Below are 20,044 nucleotides of genomic sequence, written 5' to 3'. Positions count from 1 at the left end.
ACCCTTGTAAACGTTTAAATAAAATGGAAGCCACATGTGGTTAGATAAGGTTTTGTTTCTGTAAGAAAACTGTTTTTTTTTTTTTTTTTTTTTTTTTAAATAAGTTTATAGCACCATCCCTCCCTCGTCAGCCTGTGTATGATCTTTTCCATGTGAAGCTTTCTTCTTCTCCGTTCACACAGCTCTGTTCAACTCTTGGTTTCCTCATCATGGTGGCTCTCCTCCTTCGACAAGGTGCCATGTTGTTGATGATCCTGTTCCTCGGCCCAGCTTGACTGCTCTCTTTCAGTGGACTACCCCAGCTTGCTCCATCCCTCTCCTCCCCCTTGAGGAAATCAGCCACTACTCTTAGGTACTCCAGAACTGCCATGTGACTCCAGATGCCGTCCCCTGCCTCCTCATTTGCTGTCCTACCTTCCTCCATCGGGTCTTGACCCTCCAGAGTGAACCCACAATGTCCCCCTCTGTCTGTCAGCACCAGAAGGAAATAGGGGTTGTTCTGGAAAAGGGGAAGGGGCAGAGTGGAGGCTGGAGGGAGAATGGGGTCGTCGCTGCTGCAGATACAGAGCACAGGGACTGCTACCTCATCTGCATCTCTCAGTGGTTCATTCCTCTCCCAGTAGCTCTCCCAGTCCTTGGCAGGATAAGCCCGTTCACCCAGTGCCCAGGCCACTGAGGGTGCCAGCCCCCATGGGGTGGGAGATCTAGAGCTCAGTCCAGATTGTAGGGGGCTCACTGGCAGCTTAGAGGGGGCTGAGGTGCAGAAAATAGTTTCTTCAAAGTCCCTGAGGGAGGAACAGCTGAGGGCCCGACCCACATCCAGGATGCCTCTGAAGGAGCCTGCATATCTTATACAAGAGTCATAAAAAAATTGTCGGCATATTTGTACTATAACTTGTATTGATACGTTTTCATTTCTCTTTTAAATTCTTTCACCTGCTGAGCTGCAGTTTCCGGAGTAACAGTGCCCACCAGCGATACAGAGACGGCATGGCTGTTTCATACCACAGTTGGCCCAGGAGCACAGGGGAGATGGCTGCAGCTGCTGTCAGGTGTGTGCTTGATCCACATTCCCCCAGATAGGAGAGCAGGACCCCTGAACCTGAACCCTCACTCACAGCAACTAGCACAGAGGACGGATGACAGTTGTGGATGTAAGTCACTGCCTGTGGATTGGAGACATCAGAGATAAAAAATACAAAGAATTCACAGATGTGAGAATTTAGAAGCCACAGAGGAAAGTGATGAGGAAATGAGATCCACTCTATATACATAAAACTTTACTTGTTCAAGGTCAGATGGGTCTCCAAACTCGGTCAGTCTCACTGATGTCAGTGGACAGCCTCTTGTGCCTCGAGGTTGAAATACCACCACATAAAAGCCCTGCTGCATAGCCTCCTGGCACAGGGCCTTAAGTGGGGCGTCATGCCTCCCCAAGACTGAGGGATGAGGATGAGGACAGGGGGTGTCGAGGTGAAGCAGCCAATTGCCTTCCCGCCAAGCTGATGCTCTTTCTTCCTCCTCCTCCCTACCATCTCACCCAGTCTCGTCCCCACAGCCCAGTCCAAAGCTACTATTCCCCCATCTCTTAGTAATAAGTGGTCTCGGGTGAACTGCAGTGTATCTCTATGTTGTCCACACAGCAGGCTGGTCACAGTCTGGATGTGGGGGTCTCCCCTGGGCCAGCCGGCCAGTCTTAACCTGGCCAGAGAGCTGCAGTGACGGAGCAGATATTTAGCCAGTGCAGTAGGCTTGCAGATGATCCTGAGTCCATCTGAAGTCTGACCCGACAAGATGTCCGTCCCTGCTGATTTGGTCTCCTTAGTTCTTGTATTCTTGTACAGAGGCAGCTCCAGGATCTGGCAAACAATGACCCAGAGTCTCCAGCCTGAAGCCTTCACAGCCAACCTCATGCAACCATGTGCTCTGGGCCAGCGGAGAGCCAGAGACAGCAGGAAGAGCAGCAGAGATGGGAGCAAAAAGAGCAAAGAGTCCCACACAAAAGATGCCATCAGTAAAAATCTAGGTAAATCCTGTGATTCCATTCGGTTGTTGCTTTAGGCTCCAGTGTTGCCGAGTCATCCTCTGAAGAGTGTTTCTCCTTAGTTCTGTTAGTGACCAGTTCCTCGTCTCTGGTCTCTTTGCTGGTTCTTGTCTCTGGGCTCCTGTTGCTGCCTCCCTCTATAAATCATTTACTACAAGTGCAAGCTCAAATAGAGAATGAGCAAACAGACCACATAAGTCTGCCCGTTACCATGTGATTATGACCTTGTTTTGTATCTTTGATTTATTTCTTTCCAACAAATTGGATTTGTTGACACATTTTAAATTTATCAAAAATTCAATCAAAATAATGATGAAAAACTAATGAAAGGCTTTCATCTAAAATCCTAAAGTTAGCATATTATATCACATACACTCAACAAAAATATAAACGCAACACTTTTGTTTTTGCTCCCATGTTTCATGAGATGGACTTGAAGATCTAAACTTCATTCCAGATACACAATATTACCATTCCTCTCAAACATTGTTCACAAATCTGTCTAAATCTGTGATAGTGAGCACTTCTGCTTTGCTGAGATAATCCATCCCACCTCACAGGTGTGCCACATCAAGATGCTGATCTGACATCATGATTAGTGCACAGGTGTACCTCAAACTGCCCACAATAAAAGGCCACCCTGAAATGTGCAGTTTTGTCTCATAGCAAAATGCCACAGATGCCACAAGCATTGAGGGAGCGTGCAATTGGCATGCTGACAGCAGGAATGTCAACCAGATCTGTTGCTCGTGCATTGAATGTTCATTTCTCCACCATAACCCCAAACAATTTCTGCACAAACTGTCAGAAACCGTCTCAGGGAAGCTCAACTGCATGCTCGTCGTCCTCATCGGGGTCTTAACCTGACTCCAGATCGTCGCCGTAACAGACTTGAGTGGGCAAATGCTCACATTCGATGGCGTCTAGCACGTTGAAGAGGTGTTCTCTTCACGGATGAATCTCGGTTTACATTGTTCAGGGCAGATGGCAGACAGCGTGTGTGGCGTCGTGTGGGTGAGCGCTTTGCTGATGTCAATGTTGTGGATCGAGTGGCCCATGGTGGTGGTGGGGTCATGGTATGGGCAGGCATCTGTTATGGACGAAGAACACAGGTGCATTTTATTGATGGCATTTTGAATGCACAGAGATACCGTGATGAGATCCTGAGGCCCATTGTTGTGCCATACATCCATGAACATCACCTCATGTTTCAGCAAGATAATGCACGGCCCCATGTTGCAAGGATCTGTACACAATTCTTGGAAGCTGAAAATGTCCCAGTTCTTGCATGGCCAGCATACTCACCGGACATGTCACCCATTGAACATGTTCGGGATGTGCTTGACCGGTGTATATGACAGCGTGCACCAGTTCCCACTAATATCCAGCAACTTCGCACAGCCATTGAAGAGGAGTGGACCAACATTCCACAGGCCACAATAGACAATCTGATAAACTCTATGCGAAGAAGATGTGTTGCACTGCATGAGGCAAATGGTGGTCACACCAGATACTGACTGGTTCTGAGTCCCCAGACCGCCAATAAAGCAGAAACAAAATGCACATTTCAGGGTGGCCTTTTATTGTGGGCAGTTTGAGGTACACCTGTGCACTAATCATGATGTCAGATCAGCATCTTGATGTGGCACACCTGTGAGGTGGGATGGATTATCTCAGCAAAGCAGAAGTGCTCACTATCACACATTTAGACAGATTTGTGAACAATGTTTGAGAGGAATGGTAATATTGTGTATCTGGAATGAAGTTTAGATCTTCAAGTCCATCTCATGAAACATGGGAGCAAAAACAAAAGTGTTGCGTTTATATTTTTGTTGAGTGTAGTTATTGGATCAATGTGAAAACAGAAACACAATGTTGTTGTACTTGTAGGAAATGAAGACCACATGCAATGTGAATGATCTGTGTTTGACTGCTCCTGGTGGTTTAATATAATTACCCCAAACACAAATTATTTACAGAACCGCTAGCTTCTGGTGTAGCACAGTGGTTGGAAATCACGCCATGCTGCCCCCAGTTAGTCAGTAGGAGCAGAGCACTACCAAGGCTGTTACATGAGATTAAAGATGAATCTGAATTACCATTATATCTAGGAGCAGCCACAGGTCGACCTGTAAGCATTTCGTGCCGTTTTAGGATTCTATGGATTGTGCATTCATAGGCTATTAGTGTTAAAGCATCTACCCACTTCAGTCCAGGACTCATGCAGTTCTCTGCTCTTTGCTCAGTCACATCTTCTAATTAACAAACAATAACCACAGGATACTGAACATTCATACCTGCAAAGTTTAGTAGAGAACATGATGTCTTACAGACACTTTACATGAACAATCTGGTCAGTGACAGCAGAGTCTGTTCCATGTGGTTCTAAATCAGGTGAAGTGCCATTACAAAATGTTGCCCTAAACATCACAGACCAGTATCGCACAAGACAGAAGACAAATGTCCTCGTGTAGAGTTCAAAGGTCAATAATTATAAAAGTCTGATCACTCATCTTCAACTTTTCATGTTTCAAAAATGATTAAGATTAAACAAGGAACTGACACTATTAACCATGAAGTTATACATTCACAAAATATGATTAAAATGATAAGTCAGTGTGAAAGTGTAAGCATAACTAATAAATGAAATGATATGTACAGTAGGAATATATTAAAGAGGTAACAGATGAATAAAAAAAAGACAGACTGTAAAATGGAGTAAATTAATTTAATCTGTGCTGCAGCAGCACAAACATGGCAAAAAACCCGATCTCAGCTTGTTCTGGGTAAATTCCCAATGACCCCCTTAGATGGGCGATCACAGTGTTCCACTTGCAGTGAACAAAAAAATAATAAAACAAAGGAAAAACCAAACACACTATCAGCATGAAGTTAAAGAGAAGTAAAATGTGGGGAAACCACTACAGCTAATCTACGCCTAGGCGTAGCTCCAACGATCTGACGGTGGTGACACAAGCCTTCAGCTTGCACGTCACTAGATCCCTGATGCTCCTTCAAAAAGTCAGACCCTCCTCTTGGCTTCTTTTGTGAACAGGGGCAGCATTCGCCGTACACGCCATACATAACTTTATTACAATACCACACATGGAACCATGAATTTATGTAAGAAAACAAAGGGCCTAAATAAATAAATTATCAAAATATTGCACCATAAGAATACTGTGTACAACAAAAGTGACAGAATATTCAGTTCAATTAAGTAGTTCAATTAAACTACTGGTTGAGTGGTCTAATGGCTGAGGGAAAGAAACTGTTTGAGTCTGGTGGTCTGCTCCGGTAGTGTCTACCAGACAGCAGCAGTGAGAGTCCGTGGCTGGGTTGAGTGGGGTCTAATGATTTTCTGAGCTCTCCTGAGGCAGCATGTGTTGAAGATGGTTTGCAGGGAGGAGAGGTGACAGCAGTGACGTGTTCTGCTGTCTTCAGCCCCCTCGAGTCTGTCCGTCGGACAACTCAGAATCCAGTTACAGACAGATAAGTAGAGTCCCTGGATCCTGAGCTCTTGGATGAGCTTCATAGGCACCATAGTGTTGAATGCTGAGCTGTAGTCGACAAACAACATTCTCACATATGTGTCCTTCGGCTCCCGGTGGGAGAGGGCAGTGTGCAGTGTCAGGGCGATGGCATCAGACCTGTTGGTCCTATAAGCAAACTGGAAAGAGTCCAGGAAGTTAGGAAGAGAGGAGTAGATGTGTGTCCTGACTAGGCGCTCGAAGCATTTCATGAGTGCGGCAGGGCAGTAGTGCTTCAATATCACAGATACATTTCCTCTCATACATCATAGGCGTATAGTTATTGGATCAATATGAAAACAGAAACACAATGTTGTTGTACTAGTAGGAAATGAAGACCACATGTAATGTGAATGATCTGTGTTTGACTGCTCTTGGTGGTTTAATATAATTACCCCAAACACAAATTGTTTACAGAACCGCTAGCTTCTGGTGTAGCACAGTGGTTGGAAATCACGCCATGCTGCCCCCAGTTAGTCAGTAGGAGCAGAGCACTACCAAGGCTGTTACATCAGATTAAAGATGAATCTGAATTACCATTATATGTAGGAGCAGCCACAGGTCGACCTGTAAGCATTTCGTGCTGTTTTAGGATTCTATGGATTGTGCATTCATAGGCTATTAGTGTTAAAGCATCTACCCACTTCAGTCCAGGACTCATGCAGTTCTCTGCTCTTTGCTCAGTCACATCTTCTAATTAACAAACAATAACCACAGGATACTGAACATTCATACCTGCAAAGTTTAGTAGAGAACATGATGACACTTTACATGAACAATCTGGTCATCCAGTGACAGCAGAGTCTGTTCCATGTGGTTCTAAATCAGGTGATGTGCCATTACAAAATGTTGCCCAGACCAGTATCGCTCAAGACACAAGACACATGTCCTCGTGTAGAGTTCAAAGGTCAATAATTATAAAAGTCTGATCACTCATCTTCAACTTTTCACTAGATCCCTGATGCTCCTTCAAAAAGTCAGACCCTCCTCTTGGCTTCTTTTATGAACAGGGGCAGTACACCCCAGGCGATTCCTCTTATTCTGGTCAGCCAGCAGTCAGGGTTGACCTCCGGCTGAGGACCTCGGATCCGACCCACAGCACGCAATCTTCATGAGAACGGAGGCTGTAAGGCCTGACCCTCTGAGCAGCCATCCTGGACCTGAGGACAGAAAACAGCCAGCAAAGATCCCAGAATAATCACAAACGGTCTCAATGATACCATTGAGGGCCTGCATCAAAGAAAGCAGTTAGCAACACACCTGGACAAGTAAAAAGGTTAGAGTCAACAGCTTCTGTTACACTTTGTTGGAGTTTGTTGGAGTTAGTACAGGAGGTAATATCTGCTTGTGAGACCTGTGTTCAATACACACCAGATCACTTTGTCTAGAATTTATGGATGATACACAGGTGTTAACACTTCAGTCAACAAGTCAGGTTCCTTTAAATCAGCCTGAGGACCAGCTGCAGGCAGGTCACAAGCACGTCAGGCTGTTTTAGTTTAGGATTCCCTCTTATTGTGCGGTTATTGAGGTCAAAGGTCAACATCCACCCAATTCATTCAAGTACTTTAATAGTTTCACCAGCTTGGTTTTCAGGCGATACACACCAAATCTCGGTTTCAAACCTTTCACACAGGTGGTTATAGCTCGACATGCTAATCATCACCTAGTCCAAAACAAGTTAAGGAGGCAGACCTGATAAAGAGATAAAGATTGAATATTAGGAAAACAACACAGAGCACACTGATGAAGCCCCCAACAGGACTCCGACTGCCCACAGGGCAGCGCAGGCAGAAGAAAAGACAAAGACAGTTTAATAGAACTAATACAACTTTACAAAGGCATTAACAATCACAGATATGAGAACGAGCCATCAGCCACAGCATAACAAGGGAAGCTCTGCTGGCATCAACTTTAAGAATCCTGGGCCTCCTGTGGATTGGTCGAGCCAGTTGCTTCACACCACGCACTGAGCCTGTGAGGGAGAAGAAGAGAAGAGCGAAAGGGGATAAAAATGGACCCCAACAACCACGGCCGTAACATCCATCTTGATTATCTGTGGATGCTGTCATTCATCTGGGTCATAGTCATTTCCAAGAACCAACCAGAACAGTAGCAGAACTGAAGAAGCCACTTGGGGGAGTGGCGAAACATCTTTAAAAACAATTCTCGAGTCCAGTTGCCTTGATTTACACAGAGCAGGCCCTCCAGAACTAGCACCTGTGTTCTGGAAACACACCACAGCATGAGTATTACATTTTCATTTTCCCAATGCAAACGCACCTCTTTCAAAGAGCCCATGAATTCTTGTAATATCTGAATGGCCATAAAAATTTCCCGAACTTTTTCCAGCAGAAGGAGCCAAGCTTCTGTTAACTGTGGTTCTCCTTAGCACATGATTAGCGCAACTGGGGGATGAAACGGCTCCAAATAGGAGTACTGGATGACTGTGCACCTAAGGCCAATTTAAATGGCAAAGGAAACTACTGTCCTCTTCTTCCACCTTCAGCTGGTGAAACAGCCTGTATTTCATCCACAAAGGCTGCTGGGTGGTTGAAATAAGGACTCATCAAAAACAAACATTTGCATGCACTGCATCAAGAAATCCAGGACCTTGAAATCCAACTTCCAACTTGGTTCTTTAAACACTAAGAACCTTTAGATATCTGAATACATCAGCTGGATTATGTTTGCAACCAATGTGTTGCCATTTGAGAAGAGCTTGAGGTCTCTGATGGCAGAGATCGCGGCAATAGATGTGGAGACGCTCGTCCTAAACTTATTTCAGAACAGATGTACTGTATCTGTCCATGTCTGTTTCAGCTCCATCTTGAACAACTCAGATTCCACAAAACCCTCTCCGACTGTCTTCATCCACATCCAGCACCTTGGTTCCTTGATCACGCAGAAATATCTGCTCACAGCTCATCTTCACGTTTTCATTCGACATTTGCATGAGGCTTTCTGAGCAGAAAGTAGCTAAACTATCAGGATCCAAGAATGCAAGTCTGTCACTTTGTTTCCTTTGACTTTTTTCCTGCACAGGAAAAATGGAGTCCAGTGATCCAGGTGATCATCCCACATCCAGACCGCAAAAAAAAACTGAAAACCTTGTTGCTGACCTTAAGAGAGCCAACTGTGCTTCCAATAAAGCATTAGAAATTGTGATTGCAGAAAGTCTTCAACATCTGTCATCAAAAGCAATCTGGGACTTTGAATCCAACTTCTTTAAAAACTCAGAGAACTTCTTTATCTTTGGAGCCAATGTGACACCTGGAGATCCTATTGGCAACAACTGTTTGAAGACGCTCGACATTGTTGTTAATATTTTCTGAACAGATGTCCTGTGTGTCCAAAACATGGAACCGTCACAGAAGCCATAGCTCTTCCGTCAGCCTTACATCCACTGGGATTGTCCACAAAGGCCACAGGCTGCTGTCTGAAGTGAACAAGGACTCCAAGCAGAGAACTGATGAGGTTTGGATCAACAATGCACCTTGAATTGTAGCGAGACCTTCCTGGGATGTAGACACTACGGTGTGGCATGTACCAGAGCTTTCAGATGCACACTGCAGCTGTTCCTCAGAAATAAGTTACAGTAGTTTAATGTGCAAAACGAGCTCCAATCGTGATGTTCACAGAACAGATAAACATAAGGCTTTCTGAGCAGCACGAAGCCAAGCGACCGAGAAGAGCGTCCACATCACTTCATGTCCCGTGTCACAGAAATAAAGGCCTGCACCTCTCTGGTCCCTCTGTGCCTACATGTGAGGGACACTTAGGTCAACTTTAGATGACCCAATATGACATTTGATTTTTACCCACACTGGAACACCCTGGTTTTCAGACACACCTTTTTATTGTCAATAACCACCTCTTAGTATTTTCCATTCGGTTAACCATTCAACATTAACCGTCATTTGTTTTGAACCATGTTTCATCAACACCATGATTTTCACACTTGAGTTCAGTTGGTATAACTTGTTCAAATCTTCAACAAGCAAAACAAATTCACTGTGTGTTCATTTGAGTGTCACTGTAACTCACCATCTGACATCAGCAGCCGTCGCTCACACCAGTCACCAGTGCCCTTGTTCATCTTTTCCACACACTACATCAATGGATAGATTGTTATGTCATAATGTGTGCATACAATCCTTGATGGCCATCTGAAGCTGGTGGCTCTACTCACCTCCACAGGAGCAGGATGATCACTGTCCGACATCAACAGTAAGAAGCCCCTCCTTTTTATTTTGTTAAATCTGTTATTAAAATTCAAGCTTATGTTTTCACATTTAATTTTGGTAGTTTTTATAGAACACACCAAAAGCCAGACACAAAGAAGCAGAAACCCCACAAACAGGATATCAAGTCTAACTTTAGGACACCAGTGCTTTTGAAGGTCTGATGATACTGGAGATATAAAATCATCTAAAGCAGGATTAAAATGTGCACATTAAAACAGAAGAAACAGAGGGTGACCATGAGACAGTTGACCAGAGACAAGCATGCAGCCATCAAGCCCCATGAGTGTCACAATTACTCACAGTCTGACATTAGCAGCCGTCACTCACCAGTCGCAGCGTCCTTGTTGATCTCTTCCAGGACAGGCAGCCTGAAATCAGTCCTTTCAAACACTACAGTGATCAATGGATTGTTATTGTGTCATAATGTGCATACAAACCCTGATGGCCATTTGAAGCTGGTCGCTCTACTCACCTCCACAGATGACCATGATCACCGTCCGACATCCACAGCTGCTCCTTCCTGTTTTCATTTGGGCCTCGTTGACTCTTCGTTGTGCGTTTAAAACCTACTGTCTTCATTTACAATAAAGCGAACCTGCAGGAGTTGGACCCAGACTAATGCATTTTGTTTATTCTTGTTGTGTTTTGACTCACTCATTTAACAAACTCTTGATGACAACATTACATACATTAAAAACATATTTTAACCTCTTATTACAAACCTAGCAGTAACTTTGAAGTACATGACTCCTCCACAGTCAGCATCCAAGTTGTTGTTTGGAGAACCAGCTCATCTGTAACAGCGAATGACAAAGAAGCTATTTATTGAAAGCACAGACAGACAAACCCAAATAGCCTGCTCTGTTGAAGGTCAGCTCTCAGAACCTTTTACTACATTCTACAATAAACCACACTTAAGCTCCTTGTTCAGTTCTGTACACTGTTTCTCTAGACTTCCCACAAAGTGCACACAGTCCTTCGTAGGTCTGTGACGAATATAATAGTCAGGGTCACTGCCACCAACTGTAAATATTACAGTGCAACTGCAAGTTTGCGCTGCCCTCTGGTGGCCTGAGGCAGCACTGGGAAGAAATTCACTGCTTTTTTGAAACAACTGTTCAAAACGGCATTAAACTTACTCAAAGTCTGAGCAGGTGTCCAATGTTGGAACTGAAAAAAGGGACAAGAACATCATCAGGTTTATCTGGTGAGCTTATACATGGAGTAATTCAGGCAATCTTAGCTTACTCACCAGTTCTTCATCGCCCACTGAAGGAATGAAATCCAGACATCACAGCCTCATCTCAGACACAAGATGCGCATGTTAGTAGGTACTTTGAACTGAATACACTGAAGTTCAAAGTTTCACATAATTTACAAACCTTTCTGGATCTTGAAAGCTATCTTCTCTTCTTCACGCCAGTCAAATTCATCATTAAATGTTCAAAATGAAATGTTGCTTCAAATTCGTCCAGTCAGTTGTTCTTGGAGCTTGAAAGCCATCTTCTCTTCTTCATGTCTTCGCTGCCAGTCAAATTCGTCATTACATGTTTAAAATGAAATGTCGCTTCAAATTCGTCAAAGACTAACTATAAGTTGTTCTTTAAAACAGATCAGTTGCATCACTTCATAGAAGGGACTGACACGGCAGTCAAAAAAAAGAAAAAAAAAATTGGTCTTACCTTTCGGAGATTTCCCTACGAGGAATACATGTCATGTTAGACGATGTGTGTGTGTGAGTGTGTGTTTGTAGGAGAGGGGCTTCTTGTGCAGCTATCGATGACGACCAATTTGGGTAGTTTAGTTTTCCATAGAGATTTAAACTACACAACATGGTGCTCTCAAAGATAACTATACAAGGTTTGTGCGAGTATGTGAGCAGGATAAGCGAGGGAATAAAAGGCAGAAACGGGCACAGAAGCCATGACAGACAGAGAGGACAGCAAGAGGTCAGAGCCCATTTCATGAAGGAGGTTCAGCAAACTGCAGCTATATGCTGAAGTGTGTGAGGAGGCAGAGTATGATATATTGAACCTAAAAACTACCAAACCTGCTTTGTGAAATGGGCCCCCAGTAACACAACATCACAATGACAAAATTACAGTACGACGCACTAAAATAAATATAAATCGGATGGGCTAATGACCTATCATAATGGGAGAGGGAGAGATGGAGACAGAAAAAGGGATAGAGGCGAATGGCACACAGGCCGAAAGCTTAGGAATGGGGCCACAACCCCCACCCAGACAAAAAAATAAAAATAAAAAAAAATAAATGACCACTGGTTACTTACTGGTTGAAGATCTTCAGGGAGATAAATGTATACCTATACTTGACCTAGTCGACGCAATAATGTACGCAAGTGGTGGTGACCACACTGGACTGATGGATGAAGGCAGAACGACTTTCAAAATGGAAGTCATCTTCTGTAGGTCATCAAAATAATTTTCCACTTGAATTAAATGACGCAAAACATTAAAAATCGAATATATAAATTGCAACTATAAATTAACATATTCAAAGAATTGACACATTTTTAGAATGATTTTATTCACATTTTTAAAACAAATCATAAATATGAGGAAAATTAGAGAAAAGTGTTGAAAAGAAAAGATTTGGCGTGGCAGCCAGGAAAAACCACGAGTTAGATAATATGGAACACCTCTGTCTTACTGGTTGTTGATTTGATTACTTGTAGATCAGCCTGAAAACAAAGCATAAAACAAAGAAAGCTTTTAATATCTACAGAAATATGAAGCACCACAGATGCAGAGCAATAATATTTAAAGTGTAAAAAAAGCCATTTTAAATTTGGTTTAACTGTTGCCTACATTACCCACAATGCAACTTAACTAGTAAGAGCTCTGTTATGTCCGACAAGGTGCTAAAAAACAGACAAGCTCAGATATACTTTTGTTCTTCTTCCAACAGGTCCGTCTGAACTCTGTGCCTTTGGGATCTGCTAAATCACTGCGTTTTTCTTATAAGACAGGACTGAATCACCTGATTCAGGGCTACGCAGCTTATCTGCGCAGAAACATCCAGGAGACTGCAGCTCCAGGCCCACATCACACTGCAATCAATGCAGCCAGTGGTCCAAAAGAAACCAGTGCAACCAATACAACATGCTCCAGCAGTGTCCTTTTTAATATCAGTTTGGTCAGTCCAAGTGTCTCGGCTGATATATTCAATGACTCTACCACACCCAATTCAACTGCTGGAAGCTGTAAAACTCATGGCTCCACAGAGGACGTTGGACTCAACGAAGACAGGCAGGGAAACAATGACACCACTGTAGGTATGATAAATAAAAACACACTCAATATTTCTGCTGGGCACAGCAGGAAGGAGGAAGAACACATGTTTGGCATGTTAGTCATCGAGCCTTGGAGAAACGTCAGTCACAACGTGCAGCACCATCCCTGTGAGTCTTCGGCCATTCAGCAAGCTCTGGTGACCCGCATTATCAACGCTCAGGACCTGGAGCGGAACAGAAACTTTTTCATTTACCGAGAGAAAGTCTTCCAGAACCTCCTCAGACAGAGGGAGGACTTTGAGCTGAGGTCAAATTAGATCATACATCACAGGCAGATCATATTCATTGATCATGCACTTGTTGAATTAATGTAGATGAAGTATGGATGTCCTCAGATGTCACCTGGAGTCAGGTGAACCATCTCCAGCTTAACACCTCAAAGACTAAGGAGCTGGTCATCGACTTCAGGAAGTCCAGCCCACAGCCACGTCCAGTGACCGTCAGGGACGACGAGGTGGAGATTGTAGGCAACTACAAGTACCTCGGGTTGTGGCTGGACAACAAGCTGGACTGGACATGCTGTACAGATCACCTGTACAAGAAGGGCCAGAGCCGACTGTACTTCCTGCGAAGACTGGGAGCCTTCAACATCTGCAGGAAACTCCTGTGGATGTTCTACCAGTCTGTGGTGGCCAGTACACTTATTTATGCTGTTGTCTGTTGGGGGGGTAACATAAACAAAAGGTGTGCTAACAGGCTGGACAGACTTATCAGGCGGGCCGGCTCTGTGGTCGGCATGAAGCTGGACTCCCTGGTGACAGTGGCAGAGAGGAGAACACTAAGAAAACTCCTGGCTATTGTGGACGATGCCAGTCATCCTCTGCACACTGTCATCAGCGCTCAGAGGAGCCAGAACAGTCACAGGCTGCTCCTCCCCAAGAGCAGGACCAACAGACTCAGAGACTCCTTTGTGCCCCGATCCATCAAACTCTACAACTCTGCTTTTGGCAGGAGGGGGAGAAGGAAGGGAGGAGCACAGCCCGCCTGATACAACACACGTGCAATAATTTACATGTGCAATAATCCTGTACCATTTATGCTGCTGTGCAATGTTTGTTTACATTTACTGCACTATACTACATTACCATTTATGCTGCTGTGCAAATTTTTTGTACACAATTCCTTTACATTACTGCACTATATCACATGACAATCTATGCTGGTGTACAATGTTTGTAAATAATTCCTTTATTTTTTACTGCACTATATTCTATTTTATTCTATTTTATCTTATTCTATTTAACTCTTGCTCTGACTGTTGGTGTTGTAGTGCTGCTGGTACCCAAATTTCCCCGAGGGACCTTCCCAAAGGGATTAATAAAGTATATTCTATTCTATTCTATTCTAAAAGAAAACAAACTGTTTTGACATTTCATTTATTTGTAGTATTACATGTGAAACTGATGCAAAGTAAAATAAAACATCACGGGTGTTCTCAGATTCTGTAAACAAATATCTAACAGTCTGCATCTAATGTATTGAATAAATCAAATTAAAAACAGCATTGTGTATCTGTAGAGGGCGCCATCACCCACCTCTCCTCACCGGAAGCCAGCAGAGGAGAAGAAGAAGAATCTCTCCTCCCGCCCCTTCAAACGTTGTTGTTGGATTGCTGCTGCGCTGCATGCGCGAGAAGTGCTTCACTTCCGCACACTAATATGAACAGTATATACGAAGACCACAGCTAAAGACCACAGCTATCCGGAGGTATGTGATTTTGTTGTATAACTTTTATCAAACGCTGTTTCTACTTCAGCTAGCTAAACTGCTCTCCGGGCTTAGCTCGCGGTTAGCTGCGTGCGGTGAAACAAAGTAAAGGGAAAGTGTTGGAAGGTTGCTGAACAACAGTTAAAGTGTGTCACCTTATCAGGAAATATATGTAACGTTACTACTACTGGACACAGAAGTATTTAATTTACTTCACGGGAGGAGTTACTTACTCCTAGTAGTGACTGCGCACGTTAGCTTGTTTGCTACAATGCTAACAATTGAAGGAGTGGCTTTATTTCCTGGTAGGTTGTGTTTCATAAACATACCCCCAAAAAAGAAAAACGCTAATTTGGCGGACTGTTGTTTTAAATGTAATTACCCAAAACAGTGAACGACTTTATCTGTACACTGTCTGAATTAACTACGTGCCTAGAAGACAACTGAACAGTCAATAGAAAGACTCTCAGGTGTATTACAGGTAAGCTAGCTAGTTTTGCTATTGGGCTGCATCTAACAATGCTAATAGCGCTGAGTCAGACTAGTGATGGGAAATATACAGAGCTCAGTGTTGTCAATGAAACAATATTTGTGAAAACAAGCGCTCGACAGTTAGTATTTTCCCCCCCAATCATTATTTTATCACTTTGTGTTTTAAATAAAGCTTTATGTAGCTGTCGGAGACTCGGAACCGACGTTTGGGCTGTGTCGGAAGTAGCCCGGTCAGCTATGAATGAGCACCCGACATGTGCGTGTCGTGACTCGTGTGTTTCGTTTTTGTTGAACAGAGAGCTACAGAACAAAGAATCACACCTCACTAAGAGAGAATGTCATTAATGTTTGTTATCATCTTTCTCTTTTTAAGTCTCATACTGAGTGAATGTGCTGTCTGTTTTACATATGGACACATGGAACCGCAGGGTTGTGATTTAATGACACGTGTCAGTTTTTTTCTCTCTATGAAACATGCTGAACTATAATAAAACTCTTAAGTACTGTCAGACCTGGCTGGATGGCATTAAGGAGCCATACAACGACTATACATTATTTACAATATTACATTATTAATTATTAATTGTAACCGGAAGGTTACTGGACAACCCTGCTATACTTGGGCAAGACACTTTACCTGCATAGCCTCCAGTGTACTCACTGGTGTATGGCACTCTTTGCTGGGCTGCCTTAAGCAATTTCCCCATTGTGGGACTAATACAGGTTTCAAATTTTATTTATTAAAATATAGATATTACTGTTTTCTATTGGTCATTGATAAACTTTTGTTTTTCTTTTTGCTACAGAAAAATGATACAGTTATCACTTTTCGTCCACAAGGTAAGGAACATTCGAGGCATTTCATGCAGCAATGTCATAAATATTTACTCAACAATTTGATCACATATTTACTCACTAACAGTGATTGCACCTCCATCAGCTGACATCTAACCTAGACTCTAACTAAAGCTTTTAAATTACACCTTCAACAGGCACATTGACTCTTAAATTAGTGATTTCTGAGCCTGGATTTACTTACAGTGGCTTGCAAAAGTATTCATACCCCTTGAACTTTTCCACATTTTCTCACATTATGCAAAAGTATTCAGCCCCCCTGAGGCAATACGTTGTGGAACCCCCTTTTGCTGCAATTATAGCTGCAAGTCTTTTGGGGTATGTCTCTACCAGCTTTGCACATCTACAGACTGAAATCTTTGCCCATTCTTCATTGCAAAACAATTCAAACTGAGTCAAATTAGATGGAGAACGTTTCTGAACAGCAGTTTTCAGATCTTGCCACAGATTCTCGATTGTATTTAGGTCTGGACTTTGACTGGGTCATTCTAACACATTAATATGTTTCATTTTAAACAATTCCACTGTAGCTTTGGCTTTATGTTTAGGGTTGTTGTCCTGTTGGAAGGTGAATCTCCGCCCCAGTATCAAGTGTTTTGCAGACTCCAACAGGTTTTCCTCCAAGATTGCCCTGTATTTGGCTCCATCCATCTTCCCATCAACTCTGACCTGCTTCCCTGTCCCTGCTGAAGAGAAGCAGCCCCAGAGCACGATGCTGCCACCACCATGTTTGACAGTGGGTATGGTGTGTTCAGAGTGATGTGCAGTGTTAGGTTTCCGCCACATATAGCGTTTTGCATTTAGGCCAAAAAGTTCAATTTTGGTCTCATCTGACCAGAGTGCCTTCTTCCACATGATTGCTAGGTCACTCACATGGCTTCTGGCAAACTGCAAACAGGACTTCTTGTGGTTTTCTTTAACAATGGCTTTCTTAATGCCACTCTTCAATTAAGTCCAGATTTGTGCAGTGCATGACTGATAGTTTTCCCATGGCCAGATTCCCCCACCTTAGCTGTAGATCTCTGCAATTCATCCACAGTCACTATGGGCCTCTTGGCTGCGTCTCTGATCAGTGCTCTCCTTGTTTGGCCTGTTAGTTTAGGTGGATGACCATGTCTCAGTAGGTTTACAGTTGTGCCATACTCCTTCCATTCGCCGATGATGGACTGAACAGTGGTCTGTGAGATGTTCAAAGCTTGGGAAATCTTTGTATAGCCTAACCCTGCTTTAAATATCACCACAACTTTATTCCTGACCTGTCTGCTGTGTTCCTTGCACTTCATGATGCTGTTTGCGCCCCAGTATTCTCTCAACAAACCACAGAGGCCGTCACAGAACAGCTGTATTTGGACTGAGATTAAATTACACACAGGTTGACTGTATCTAGTCATTAGGTCAACATTCGATCAGTCAGAAATCATCAGGCAACTTCTGAAGGCAATTGGATGCATTCAGAGAAAAGGGGGCTGAATACTTTTGCACACTGCACCTTTCAGTTTTTTATTTGTAAAAAAAAAAAAATTAACTCATGTTTAACTTTCTTTCTACGTCACAACTGTATGCCACTTTGTGTTGGTCTTTCACATAACATTCCAATAAAATATATTTATTTTTGTGGGAATAATGTGAGAAAATGTGGAAAAGTTCAAGGGGTATGAATACTTTTGCAAGCCACTGTACAGGCATCCCAGATTAGAGTGTAGAAAGTAATGTTGTGCCCTACTTTGCTTGGATGACTTGGACAGTGTGATTTAATTTTACAATACAGGGCTCTAGACTAACTTTTTGCACTGGTTGCACTGGTGTGCCTAACTTTTTTTCTTGTGCACCGGCACAAAATGTAGGTGCACCGCATCACACTTAATCCATATATTTTTGTACGCATCAGTACATTTTGTACATATGAACGGGCTTAATAATCACATATCATCCTAAAATGAATTTGGACCTTGTGTAATGAACACAATACTTTTTAAATGGGCGTTTGTCATGTAACCATGTACTGTAACTCCTTAAAACGAGTGAATCAGCCTTCATGAATGCAACCACACAGGTCAAATAATACTGTCCGTCAGACCTGTTCTGTCTGTTATAATGCTACGAGCACGTCACGCCCCCTCCCTGAACATTACCGGCTCGTTATCATCACTCATTCAGGTCAACAGCACATTAGCAAAACCTGCATAGTAGCAACAAATTTTCCTCCGCCGCTACATGTTCACCTAAACTGAAGTTTCTGCTGTTCAGCAGCGAAATGTGTCTGTGTGTTCACGCGGTGCAATGAGAGGGCCGTATGAGGAGTTATACACACAAAAGTCCGGGCCGAAACAAACTTGTTCTTGTTCTCGTCACCTCGGGTAACGTGGAGTATAGAAAAAGCTTTAGCACACAGCATCAGCTCTGCACAGCTTATGTCCACGTTCTTCTTCTTCTGGATTTCCTGCGGTCTCGGCTGACTACAGCAGACACGTTTTCAAAAATACACACACGGGGGTCCCATCCTTCACTGTCTCTGATTGGTTTAGACCACGATATGAGCCTGATGTGTGTCTGTTGTTCAGAGTAATTTGGCTCATTAGATTATGATCAGTCAAAACAAGAGTAATGTCAGTTTGGTAACCTTTTTATTTATAATTTTATGTGGAAAAAGTATAGTTCAGTTTTCTTAAATATATAAATGAAACGGTGAGTCCTTCATATGGAGCATTTCTTGTAAGCTGTTTTTTTTTAATGCCTGTTCTTTTGTTGTTTATAGAGTCAGTTTTTGAACGATGGAGTCAGATCCCACTTGAAATCAAAAAGGAGGCTGGACAGCGGATGAAAATCTGTGTCTTTTGGCTTCCTATTCTATTGCAGCGGGACGAGTCCAGCAATGCTGTTTGCTGGGCTGCAGAAATAGGTCTAATCAGCTCAAAGTAAGCATTGCTAGCAGCCAACAATTTCCTTCCTGACTGTTTCAGGATGCTAATAAGTTTGTCATTGTCTCTTTGTAGGAACACAGAGGACCTACGTCTGAAGCACCTGCGCAAGATTGAGACAGTGGAGACAATCCTCAGAGCCTTGGAGCAAGGATCTGTAAGTTAACTGAGCCAGAGACTAAAGTTAGTGCCACCATCTCTGCCCATGAGCACAACTAGTGCAGCTCCAATAATTGTCTTAGATGCTGTGTGTGTGGATTTTGAGTTGAGTTGAGAAGGGCCAAAACAATGCTACCACATAAACATGTTCACAAGGAAATCAGGAATATTTGAAGATGGCAAATCAATAAAGAATATAGATAAGGGCAAAATGTGTGAGTTTCTGCTGATGAACATTTGTTTACCATCATTTTAGAACATTGTTTTTGGTTTAAAATGCTGCTTTGTTCTCTGTTCTAGTTGAAAAAGGACCAAAGCAAACATGTTAAACTTGGTAAGTGTTTTTTTTTTTCTCAGGGTAGAAAATATAAATTTGAACACATCTGTGTGTGTGTGTAAGGATCAGGGTTGTTGAATTGAACTTGTGGGTGTTGCAGCATCGCACCGTTGAGGTTTTGGATGATGCCTTACACTGGTTGGAGCAAACGGAAGAACCTGACGTACGCACTCGCCTGATGGATCTCGGCCACGGACACACCTGCTTCACAGCTCTTCACTTTATCTTCACAGAGTGTAGGTTACAGTCATGCTCAGCGCTCTGCTTTCATCCACTCACTCTTCTCGTCATTCATGTGAAGCTATTGATTCTTGTTTTGTTTAGTTGCCAAGTATATTCAAGACATGGGAGGACGCCATGAAAAGACCATGAAGTCACTGATGGCTAAACCTGGAAGTTATTCTATAGAATAAATAATATAATATTATATTTATATAAT

The 20,044-nt window shown here is 43.0% G+C and overlaps 1 protein-coding gene across 1 annotated transcript; it reads right to left on the bottom strand.

The window, feature by feature from the left end:
- Positions 1-12: 12 nt before the first annotated feature.
- On the bottom strand, positions 13-2,167 carry LOC114445675 (protein ABHD15). The gene is given in 4 exon segments (XM_075353428.1): positions 13-848; positions 937-1,166; positions 1,285-1,412; positions 1,415-2,167. Coding segments are annotated over 4 exon segments (1,710 nt in total). The 5' UTR covers positions 2,046-2,167; the 3' UTR covers positions 13-127.
- Positions 2,168-20,044: the final 17,877 nt, after the last annotated feature.

Source organism: Parambassis ranga, chromosome 14 (genome assembly GCF_900634625.1).
Source record: "Parambassis ranga chromosome 14, fParRan2.1, whole genome shotgun sequence".
Classification (NCBI taxonomy): Eukaryota; Metazoa; Chordata; class Actinopteri; family Ambassidae; genus Parambassis; species Parambassis ranga.
The sequence above is the reverse complement of the archived record's forward strand: the minus strand, read 5'-3'. Positions and strand labels throughout refer to the sequence as shown.